The sequence below is a fragment of the Nicotiana tabacum genome, chromosome 6 (genome assembly GCF_000715075.1).
Source record: "Nicotiana tabacum cultivar K326 chromosome 6, ASM71507v2, whole genome shotgun sequence".
Taxonomy (NCBI): domain Eukaryota; kingdom Viridiplantae; phylum Streptophyta; class Magnoliopsida; order Solanales; family Solanaceae; genus Nicotiana; species Nicotiana tabacum.
The window spans coordinates 175,548,581-175,560,517 of record NC_134085.1 but is presented as its reverse complement, the minus strand read 5'-3'; the positions used below and the strand labels follow the sequence as shown (position 1 = coordinate 175,560,517).

Here is an 11,937-nt window from a genome sequence, read left to right as displayed (position 1 = left end):
TTTATAATTTATTTAATAAGAGTTGCGTAAATATTGAGTGGATTAAGCTACTTTGAAATGGTAAAAGTGTTCCGAAATGCCTTATCTGCTAACAATGACAAGCTGCAGTTAGAAAAAATGTTTCTAGTATTAAGACAACTATTTCACTTAGTATTAGTTTGTAGTAGAAACGTGGAAAGTAGTTTGTGCTAAAAAAGCAACACGTGTCATTAGCATGAGCGTACGTGGCCTTAAACCGTTTCACCCTTCCATCAGTATATTTATAACTTCATCGACATTATCTTAACTTCCAGTTTCTCAACTCAGTCGGTCGTTGCACCTTTCCAAGAACAAAATTTCTGCCATGGGACAAGGCGAGGAATCGAAGACCAGAAATGAACCCAGCGTTGAAGTTCAGGTACACGTCTACCTTTGACTGATTTTTCATTATGTAGTTGCAAATATGTCCACAAGTTCATGATATAAAAAAAAAAGTAGTATGAAGTATCAAATGCAAGGTCCGGTTTCGAAAAAGTGTCACACACACTGTGATGTACACAGGATATCCTTAGTCAAGCATCAGTTGACTTATTTCACGGGTCTTAACTCGAAATCTATAGCTATCAGCCTAGTTGATTCATGGTTCGGAATCGGAATCGTGACTTCTACATTACACCTAGATAACTTTACTTAGCAAGTTCAAAGTTCACGACATATGGATGATTAATATCCAAAATTAAATGCAGGAAAGAGGAGAAATATTTTTCTTTTACCGACCAAAAGTCGGCAAAGAAGAAGCACATGACCCCAACGATGTCCAACGCTTGTACATCGTTCTCCGTCCAGAGTCCGGCGAACATTCCGTCGAAGTCAAGCAAGATCCTCATTCCGGCAAGGAAGGTGAAGAGCTCGGTTCTCATACAGACCCCGAAAAACCCAGCCGCGACATTTCCTCTGATAAGGAACATTCCGGCGGTGAGGGTGGACATGGAACAGAAGAAGTTAACATTGAGAAGCAACATTTGCTCCGGTTCATTGTAATGGGCCGGAAAAGTCTCCCGGATCCTAGTAAGAAAACAGGGCACCGACCATATTGGGGTTTCGTGGAAATGGTGACAACGAAAATAGACGATGTAAAAGCAGCTCTCAAGGGCGAAGAATATGACACGTCAACCAGAGGACACCGTGTAGTAGCACCAGCTAGAGCTGTAGGAGAAGGAATATATCGAATTCTGAGGCACAATCCGGGGAAGAGAATGCATACTCATTTGGTTTACAAGCTTGAATTTCCAGCAGAGGATGAGAAAAACGAACCACAGGAGGAGCTGAACATAAAGAGGGAAGGGTCATTTCTGATTCAGATCAAGAATCCGGATTTACATGGAAGTGGAAAAACACAGTTTAGGGGACTTCAGAACAAGAGGAAGGCGACATTTCCAGCACATTTACAAGGTGAATTTGGGCAGCTGAGATTCCATCCAGCGGATCCTCCAGATTTCTTGAACTATGAAGGATGTGAGTTTCTGCTGATATCAGCATCTGATGATATAGAAGAGGAGTTGGGATTGGAACTGAAGACAGAAACTGAAGGAGAAGAAGAAGCAGAACATGATCCGTCTTGTTCGGATTTGGTGAAGACTTTTGGTGAAACTGCTTCTATCCGTGCCCTTCTTAGAGGCACTTGGGTTTGATCAACGTGGAAGCCAGAAGGTGTTTTAGCTCTTAGTTGTGTAGATGTAGTCTTAGATGTAGAAGGGTGCCCTGTAAATGGTAGGATGTAATTAGTAACAATGTTTCTGAACTACTTTTTTTTTTTAAACTGTCAATTAGGATGTTTGTCGAGTTCTACTGGGTTTACTAGTTTGTCTTCCTTGTATTTTATAGGAGGATTCCTTATTCTGCAAATACTTACAAGCTAACACGTGTTTTGCAATTTATGTTCCTGGCTAGTTATGTTTCACTCCTATGTTTTAGTTGGCCTTGTCACGAGCAAAGCATAAACTTTGCAAAACTTCACAATTTTTTATCTTTAGCTGTCAATTACCTTAGTCCGTGCTCTTATTATTGCATGTACTTGTTATTTAATGTGGTACAGTGTATGGAATTAAACAGTAGCGGTGCTAAATAAAGCGCTTAATTTCTAGGGTTGCAACTGCTTAGTTTATCTTGTAATATTGGTTATTTGTTGAAATATATACAGCACGTCTTAAAAAGATACCCCTTAATACAAAAGAAAAGGGTAGTGGTAATCACACTAAGAGGTGCAAAAAACCTTGTAATGGTATCATTGGAACACCACATCACAAGAAAACCTCTATGGCTAACGACATCTTTAAATCTGAATCAGATCTTTTAGCACCAAGACAGCCTTAATTACCCATTTTTTTTTAACTTGGAGTCGTTATAAAACGTATTAACTGAGAGCAAATAAACGTCTTAACAACAAATTACGTCGACAAATTGGATCCAGCTCTTACTAGAAGTGAAGAATGAATATGCACATTGAGCTCTCCGACCATAGTTTTGAGGGCTTCAAGGTACTCGAAAACAATTACCTGGCTTGTGGGCGGATCCCTTGTTGAAATGTTACTGAAGAGATACAGAGACCGGACATTCTTATATTGTCCAGAACCTGATGCCCAAATCTTGGAAAGAAGATGCATAGAAATCCTTCTGAAAGATAGTAGAAGCTCTCAACTCAAACAAACAGATGAACTGATAAAGGCCATAAAGGAATCACAAGACAAGGATTCAAGAGAAGTAGACAAACATTCGCCTGAAACTAAAGAAACTGCACAACACTTTGCAGGGAAAAATAGACAGTAGCCATAACGTAGAAAGTTTTAAGTCACCACTGTATTTGACATTACTGGTGCTCCGGCGTGGGACTCATAAGATTCTCAAACTGCTTTTGTAGCACAAACTCAAAATTGGAGAACATTACCGGGACAAGCATTACAAACTTCCTGGAATTCAGTCATACTATCAGCAGGCTCAACATCCAAACTGAGCGACTGCGGAGAGAAATGATACCAGGCACCTCACTAAATTAATGATTCTAAACATCTAGAAGTGATATTTCTGTTACAGTATTAGTTATAATGTTATTGTACAGCGAACAAGAAAGAGAACTCTTCTCCAAATTCCCCCACCATTTTTCATAGGTGAATGTAGAAATGCTAAAAAATTGACTACTCAATCTACATAATTTTCTCAGTTCTGATTAAGCTCCCCTTGGTATAAACTAACTGCGTCACAGTTGCCAAAATTCACCAGGGGGAAACTCCTTGCTTCCATCGTGGAGCGGACCCAAAAAATTCCAGAGTTAACTATCAGATAATCAGCCTGCAAGACCAAACTACAAGCAACAGGATCTCAGAGTAAAACATCAAAAGTCATCTGGACCATCATCTTTCATCACTGAATTGGGACCATCGTCAAATCCAGAACCTGGGGCAAGCTCATTAAGATCAAGAAAGCGCCTTTTCCTTCCACTTTCAACATCATCTTGATCTGGACTGCTTGTTCTCTTTGGTACATTGTTTTGATCTGCTGCTGCCATCTCAGATGGTACATCAACAGGTTGCTCAGCTTTCACCTCCTGATTGTCATAGTTTTCCTCTGTGTTTTCACTTCCCATCGAGAACTCAGCATTATCACTTGCATCATATTGCTCTTCGGATCCATTTGACTTCTCAGGTTTCATTGACTCGGGCTCAGATTCTGACAGCTCTAAATGGCTATAATTGATACGGTTTCTGGTTGCCCTGTTACTGCGTCTTAAACCTGACTGAAGGTTGCCCACTGACCTCAACTTGGTTTCTCTTCTTGTACGACCTGGCAGTTTCTTAAATCTCCGTGGCTCATCGCTCTCATCACTGGCACTTAGGGAATCTGCTTCATCTTCATCCTCCTCTTCTTCATCTTCAGGATTTTCTTCATCCCAGTGGTACTCATCATCTCCTTCCGAGCTACTTGACACCTTCCGATGTTTTCGTTTCCTTAAATATTCTTCATCATATACTGCTTCACCCATTATATCATCATCACTGTCAAGATCTGCCTCATTTTCAGATATTGCTTCAACAAACTCTGATGCAGAATAGCGTTGGGGTCTCTGCCTCCTACGATTGCTGCATGTAAGAAGAGTACCAGTTAGTCATTGAAGGAAAGAACCAAAGAGATCTCAAAACACACGGAGCAAGTACCTTCGATCTAATAGTTCATCTTCATTGTCTTCGTCATATTCATCGTATTCAGGTGATTTAGGAGAACGCACTCTGAAAGACACATGTTGAGACAAGTGTGTAGGACTACCCAATCTACCATTTGTAGAAGTTTCATGCTTTGTAGCAGCTTCTCTCCTCAAAGTAGGTTCTGGGGATGGTGGATTCTTCCTGAAAGGAGTCAGGAAAGAACAAACATGTCAGCATATTACAAAAGACACGGACGGGGAGAGACTTTCCAATAGAAAATCATCCTTACTTGGTTAGCTTGATAGCCTCATTAATTGACCGATCGTAATCATCTGTGCAATACCCAATGTCCAATTAGACGCCAAATACTTGACCATCACACAAGCAGGACCAAATAAAATGCACTTACCAAATGTGTAGGTCACAGGCTTCCTACCCCGCAAGGCGCGTCCCCCACCAAGACCATCCATATTTAGCATGTTATCAAGCATCAATGCCTGTCTATGTTGTTTCTTCAGCAATTTCTCTTTCCTCTGCACAAAACACAATCTCAGTACCGGTAGTCCCATAATATGAAGTCAATGAAAAACAGAACAGCGCAGAGCTTGGGACAATGAATCATAGATTACCTTGTGGACCCTCTCAACCTCAGGAAGCATGTCATTTTTCAACTTCTTTCCAACAGAAGCCTCTGTTCTATTTTTACTCGAGAATAGCTTCTCCTGTAGTCACAATGAAGGGAATTCACAAAGAGGTGATAGCGCTTAACCTCTAAACAAAAGGTGGTTACAACTTTCAAATTGCTTCATTTTAGCAAGGAGCTCAATTCCCACTAGTTACAATCTTTATTATTCAAAAAAACAATTAGTAGGGAGCGAAAATTTTGAAATGGAAATTGCAAGGTTCATCTGAAAAGCTTACTAATTCAAATCAAACCGTTTTCAACCTGCTGTTAGCTAAACATAGCTCAACCATGAAGTGAAATAGGACAGTTAATCATTCAGACTACAATTATCAAAAAAGAAATGCCTTTTGACCCAGATTTAAGTTGACAAGTAATCAAGGCAGTTAAATAAAGGATAAAAACCCAACCAACCACATTTTCAAATAAAAATAATCTTTTAGGAATAGGAAAAAAAGATGTACTCGTGTAGAGTTGATTACCAGACCACCAAAGATGATTTCCGTGGATGCAACTGCTCTTTGTTAGAAGTTTTATTTGCTTACCTTATGCGTTTTGTATTTCCCATTATTTCTTTTTTTCTTTGTTTTAAAATCTCAATAGTTCTTTAAGTCTTCCCTAGTTTGTTTATGCCCTTTTCTTGGTGCCAATTCTTGATAAATCTGAAAAATCCAAAAGTTGCTTGCCTGTTTTTTCTCTTTTTTTACCCGGTGAAGAATGCTGTTTGTCATCTTTTGAGTGTGTAAAAATATGGAAGCAAGTTAAGCATCATGATGCATTTGTTTTCCTATATTCATTGGTCAGAGCTAAAAAGTTCGAAACAAACATCTGAGTATAATAATATTTTTCTGTGATGAGTTTGCTTGATTAATAGTATTAACCTAACTATCTCTCTTCCATCAGAGAGTTCTTGTAGACAAACTCATATTTATTGTTTCATGAATTTATATGAACTTATCTCTTTTTTTTTTACAGAAAGCAAGGTAAATCTCAATAAGTTTATGTTCTTATCAAGAACAAAAAAAAATCATGATAATTTTGTGATTTCATCTAATTTATAGTTATTAGTCTGAAGATCAAGGGTTAGATGGAATGTGGTGAGACAAAGTTCTTTTTAATTTATAAACAAAGATGTGATGAGGCAGAGTAGTCCTTTAAACCCTTCTTGGGCACCTAGTACTGGATAATATACATACTTATGTAGCTGTCTCTGGATTTTATGTCTAACCCTTCTGAAGTTTTTAATTTTTAATGTCATTTGAGGTCCAAAAAAAAAAAAAAAAAAAAAGAATGCAGCACTCTCAAAATATGCTATATGCACCAGCTCAATCATCTCACTGAGGGTAAAATGAGAAGTTTAAAATGTTTCTAAAAATAGAAAGGTGTCATTCTTTTTGGGACAAACTAAAAAGAAAAGACGTATCAAAATAATTTGGGACAGATGGAGAGTCAGATTCACAATTTCAAAAGTTAACGAATTTGACAATTTGAAAAATTATAAAAGTTGTATAAAGTAATAATACTAGTCAAATAGTGTACATTTTGAGATGCCCCAAAATCAAACAATTGGAGTATAAATTTAAAGAGAGGGAGTATATGATAGGAGAGCAAAGAGCGAAATTCCAGAGCAAGGGACTACCTTTAATCAGATACCAAAACCGCAATAGATTAAGCATGATTGTGGAACTCAAAGATCTTCAGATCCTTTTAAGGACATTAATACTAACGAATCCAGGACCTTAGTATCCTATAATTCTTCTCAAAGCATTGGTGCACAGACGCAGGAGATTGTGACAATCATTTTTAAGAATTATAACATAATGGATTGAATATAAGCAACAGGCCATGATAAGAACTTACCGAAACATCCCCGAATTCATCGAAATTAGTTGCAACAGTTTCCCACTGGTAACATGAGTGAGGTATTGCCGGAACATTCTTGCCCTTTCCTTTCTTGACTTCAACCTTTCTAATCTCTCGGTACAATCGATGCCCAATGATAGGATCATCCTCATACCTGTAAATGAAGTTAAAAGCAAACAGACTTTTCCAGTGAACAACATCGACCATACAAAAATATCTATTCTCCAAAAAGTGCTATGAGAACCTATAAACAGTATTACGTAATATCTAAGAAAAATGGAAGTATTGCGAGTGAAGTTATCTACCAGTACGAAATTCCATGAGAATCACCGCCAATACGTTCTTTTCGGAAAAGTGAAAGGCGAACACCTTGTTTCAAGGAGTCGTCTATGTAGTTACGAATATCTTCTTGCTGCAAAATAACCAACAATATTGGGACCTCAAATGACATTAAAAATTAAAAACTTCAGAAGGGTTAGACATAAAATCCAGAGACAGCTACATAAGTATGTATATTATCCAGTACTAGGTGCCCAAGAAGGGTTTAAAGGACTACTCTGCCTCATCACATCTTTGTTTATAAATTAAAAAGAACTTTGTCTCACCACATTCCATCTAACCCTTGATCTTCAGACTAATAACTATAAATTAGATGAAATCACAAAATTATCATGATTTTTTTCCAACCTCTATCATTTGGGGCAATAATGTGCTGCATTAGAAGATTCCAAAACCAGATATTTGAATCTCATTGAAGATCACTTAGACCACATTATGAAAAATAGGCTAAAGGTATATTAACAATCACCCAGCTTAACCGTTTTGGTAAATTGAAGTGCCTGCTTCTCTTCCTTTTCTTCTTTTGAGAATAAATGCTCTATTATAAAGGCCATAGATGCCTGTATGATGCAGGAAAGTCCTGTTTACTCAAGTTTTCTTCTTTTTCCTCCTCTTTTCTCTGCTTTTTTCTCTTTTCTCTGCTTCCTTTTTGTTGGGGTGCAAACACGGCCCCATAGAGTGAAACTAAACTTAATCCCAGAAGAGATCTAACATAACTTAGACACGTCTAGTAATTGGAGAAGAGTCACCACTTGAAAGAGGACAATGATGAACTTCCAAAACTACTATACCCTTCATTTTATGAGATGTACCAAATGCCTGAGAATACTTCTAAGGCAACTACGTCCTCAATCAACAATGGCAGTCCAATTTCACAAATCAAGAGTCAAACAGAATCTAGCTCTGCCTAAGATGATAACTTATATTTTTTTGGTTGATTGCAATGGGAAAGATTGCACGTTCAGGTATATTCATATAGTTTATAAATACCTAAATTAAAGAACCAAATAAAGTCTGATTCAACTCTGATAACTCAGTAGCTATTTTCTTATCTTTTCTGGATAAGCTCCTATAAACCAAGTCAAACCGAACCACTGAGAATGCCACAAATATCATTTAAGAAATCCTTAGCCTTCAAGAATTGATTCTCAAATATAATAAGTGGCTAGTCACAAACCTGTCTCTGAGACCAAGTGAGCTTGGAATTAACACAGCAGGTGGCAAGAATTAAGGTAAAATAAAATTTAGATGCAAAATACCTCAACACGAATATCACATAGTGCTTTCAAAATCACCACCCGGACTGCAGGATCTAGTGCATTATAAGCTTCAATTTCAGCCCTGAAAATTCAAAGGGGCTTGTCAACATGCATAAACTTTTTTGATAAGTACATACACAAACCAAATGCACTTCAAGAACAAAATATATCTAACTCACCCATGTGACGCAACTATAGGTAGTTCCCCTTCAGCAACCTGCAGAAATTTATCAGTTAGTTATTTAAAAATATGTACAACTAAAGCTCACTTCAGTTTGTTCAAAAGGCTAAGTTACCCAATGCCACCAATCTCTTAATTTCCTGCACAAAACCGTAATCCATGTATTGTGTCCAAGTGCCACTCGGGTAACTGGTGGAATTGCCTACAGAGATGGGGAAAAGAAATAGAAAAACCTTAAATTGATAGAATTTCAACGTAAGAGCATTTTAAGCAAATCCAGTCACAAAAACGTTAGTCTAATTACTGCGGTGAAAATGTGTGTACACATGTACCAGTGGTGATTCAAATCATCAAAACATCTTCTCTTTTATTGAGTGTTAAATCACTGAAAGCAATGCTTTGATATAAAGCTCAAGGAAAGCAAAATTATATCTCTGAAATGCCCTCCCTATAGAGCATAAAATTCAGTTAGACGAAAGCATCAAAAGACCAGTCTCCTTAACCATTAAATGTTAATGTTAAGCTCAAGGACAATAAGAATGGGGGTATAACATGGAGGCAAAGATCGTATGCCTAGTTAAAATGTTTGATTTGAATGCGGACTTTTGTTATCTGTCATGCATGGGATGGATTGGCAGTCAACTTTGAAAAGCTAAATCTTTCTCATGAGTTATGTTCACCCCAAATGCAATCCATCTTTCTTTTGATTGTTCCTCCAAAGGTATCATATTTACTTGGAAGCAAATAGGAATCCCTCCCTCGGACACTTGCTCTGTCACGCACGAATTACCAATTCAAAACCCCTCAAACACTACACCTTCCTCAAAAGAGTTAAGTTTAACCTGATTGAACAGGGCACAAGAGTAGCAAACAGCTGTATGCACACAAGACAGAATTTCTCCATCACGAGTAGCACCACACATGTACGGTTTCCTCTTTCGATTATGTGAAAATCAGCAGGACATATGCCCAACTCCTCTTTGGTTTCTAACCTCTACGTCGTACAAAGGCTAGTAAGCCATAAGGCCACTAACATGGTCTACCAAGAAGTCACGAAGAGATCCGGATCAGCAAAGTACTGCTATGATGTTCCAATCAAGGTTTTCACCCATCAGTTTTTAAAAAATCTTAATCACTACTATGGACAATCAAAACTGGATGACACTAATGCTCATTTAATCATAACAAAAAAAGATCACCATTGTCTACCTCTACTTAAGATACAACATCTAATGAAGTAAGCCCCATGCTTTCCTCAAACCTAATAATGCATTTTAGGCACCGAGTCCCATCCCTATCTTGAAGTGGGTGGTTCTCTACCTAATGCTAACTTCAAACCAAACTGCATATTTCAAGGTATAGCTGCATTGGTATGCATGTAAAAAGTAGCTCTAAGGTTAATCCTACGTGTTTCATGAGAAACATTTTCATATTCCAGGACTTTGCGATATATATAATCGCAAATCAGTATTTCTCTATACAATTAGTCCTCCAAGTAGTTCCATGACCCTTCTAACAGCATTAAAGGTTAAAAGGTGCAAACTTTGCAGACATCCTCACTTCCAATGAAGAGAAAGACACAGGAGAGCAGAGAATTCTAGTTTAAAAAGTGGGGCACAAACTCTTTTTCTGATTTCAAGCAACAGATAATGCAAGTCAACTTTCCAGAGTAAAATCTAAAGGTTCACAAATACAAAAAACAATTACACTTTGTATAAGGAGTCACCGCAGCACCAAAGAACACTAGAGTTAAGTAGGAATCATCAAATACTAAGTGAATGCAGCACCAAATTTGAGTATGTAAAAGCTCAAATTGCACCAAAAGCAATGAATTAAGACGAAATCACCAACCTTTAGCAATGGCATATGTATATCACCAAGTGTGTCATTTGGAGTAATTAATGCTGTTTCAAATTCCTCCGCTGAGAACTCCACTCTAATATTCAGCAAAGGCCTAAAAACCTAAAACCCCACAAGAAAAGTAAGTATTTTTATCCCCAAAAATTGCACACATATAACATAAAGTTATAAACTTTAAGACATACATTCAAGAAATTCAATATGGAAGCTAACTGCCACATGGACCGCAGGTTCCACCGTGGCAACTGCGAAGGCTCGGGCTCTCCCACAAGCTGTGTGATAATCTTGCTGCATTGTTGCCTCGACGAAGAAGGCGACCCGCCTTCTTCGCCTTCCTCATCATCATTATCACCTTCTAGAAACTTCTCCTCCCCGTCCTCCTCCTCCCTCAATAACCTAGCCGCTAACCTTTCTTTCCTAACTCCAGACTTTTTCTTCCTCACTGCAGCAGCAGCCTCCGCCTCCGCCGCTGCTGCGGCCTGTAACCTCGCCGCTGCCCTTTTCGTACACTCCCTCGCCGGCCTCTCTCTCCGGACAACTATATTATTATTACTACTACTGTTATTAGCATTACTATTACTATTACTGTTGTTATAGTTGTTTTCAGCTTTGTTTTCCGAGTGGGTATTGTTTGTATCGTGTTGGATCGAGGAGGGCTGTGGGTCGGACATGATAGTGAGGGGGATCGGAGAAGGGATTGTCTAGGGAGGGTTTACAGGTGGAGATCGTGGGGTTGCATTGAACAAAAGTTGGGGTTTTGGCCAAGAAAATTTTGAAATATTATCGACAGCTGCAATATCTAGGAAGAGGTTCCTGCTACTGCTACTGTAAAAAAAGGAAAGCATCATCCAAGAAAATGGAACATGGGTAATAATCTTGAAATAATGATGGGTAATAATAAGAAAAAAGATTTGAGCTTTGGTGTGTTTAGTTCTTGTGGGTGTGTGAAATTGTGTGTTGTTTTTGGGGAGAGGGAAAGAGAAAATTATGGGGGAAGAGGGAGGAGAAAGAGAATTTAGGGATATCTGGAAAAATATTTTTGGGGGTAAAGGGAAAGAGTGGCGTGGGATTTGGTGACTGGAACGGTGAATTTGGATTAAATTAGGACTAGAACGGTGAATTTAGGAACTTTTCGGAATTGGAATTTGTGAATGTATTTAACAACATTGGTTCAGGGCAAGGGTTTTCCCGAAACCGGAAGAATGAAGGATATTCAGAACGACGCCGTGCAATTACGTTGATTTATATTTGACAGAAAAAATGTTCGGTCAACTGAATGAAGTATGGGAAAAGGGACAAGAGTTGGCAAATTTTTGAAACCTTTAAAAGAAAAGAAAAATAGGAGAGTAGGATTGTTCCCTATAATGTTACATACAAAGAGGTGGGGGAAGACCAAAAATCCCTGACCACATGGAGATTCTGTTGATCATTATAGAAGCTATTGATCATTATAGAAGCTAGATTAAGTAATTTATGTTAATTGTGTTTAAGTATTTATGTATCGTTAAAATTAAAATACAACATAAACTACTTCTATTATTTCTCTAACCTTGTGTTTCCATCATTTTGCAATATTAT

At 38.0% G+C, this 11,937-nt stretch overlaps 2 protein-coding genes across 2 annotated transcripts; one reads left to right on the top strand and one right to left on the bottom strand.

Annotated features, from left to right (window-relative positions):
* The first annotated feature begins 257 nt into the window (after positions 1-257).
* On the top strand, positions 258-1,916 carry LOC107821484 (uncharacterized). The gene is made up of 2 exons (XM_016647920.2): positions 258-397; positions 726-1,916. The coding sequence occupies exons 1-2, from the start codon at positions 344-346 to the stop codon at positions 1,668-1,670; spliced, it is 999 nt and encodes a 332-aa protein (XP_016503406.1). The 5' UTR covers positions 258-343; the 3' UTR covers positions 1,671-1,916.
* An 897-nt stretch (positions 1,917-2,813) lies between these two features.
* Positions 2,814-11,532, bottom strand: LOC107821483 (DDT domain-containing protein DDR4). Its single transcript, XM_075255988.1, has 12 exons — positions 10,545-11,532; positions 10,351-10,461; positions 8,615-8,701; positions 8,498-8,535; positions 8,319-8,400; positions 7,026-7,132; positions 6,718-6,874; positions 4,805-4,897; positions 4,585-4,708; positions 4,465-4,507; positions 4,188-4,376; positions 2,814-4,112 (listed from the first exon to the last, which is right to left on the bottom strand). Exons 1-12 carry the CDS (start codon positions 11,028-11,030, stop codon positions 3,368-3,370), a joined length of 2,262 nt encoding a protein of 753 aa, XP_075112089.1. The 5' UTR covers positions 11,031-11,532; the 3' UTR covers positions 2,814-3,367.
* Positions 11,533-11,937: the final 405 nt, after the last annotated feature.

What these genes read in the sequence shown, in the direction of transcription:
- LOC107821484 (XM_016647920.2), top strand. Translation starts at nt 344, where the DNA reads ATGGGACAAGGCGAGGAATCGAAGACCAGAAATGAACCCAGCGTTGAA. An exon ending in AACCCAGCGTTGAAGTTCAG is followed by an intron (nt 398 to 725) that starts GTACACGTCTAC and finishes AATTAAATGCAG; the next exon opens with GAAAGAGGAGAAATATTTTT.
- LOC107821483 (XM_075255988.1), bottom strand. Translation starts at nt 11,030, where the DNA reads ATGTCCGACCCACAGCCCTCCTCGATCCAACACGATACAAACAATACC. An exon ending in AGGTTGAGAGGGTCCACAAG is followed by an intron (nt 4,709 to 4,804) that starts GTAATCTATGAT and finishes TGTTTTGTGCAG; the next exon opens with AGGAAAGAGAAATTGCTGAA. An exon ending in GATGAACTATTAGATCGAAG is followed by an intron (nt 4,113 to 4,187) that starts GTACTTGCTCCG and finishes TCTTACATGCAG; the next exon opens with CAATCGTAGGAGGCAGAGAC.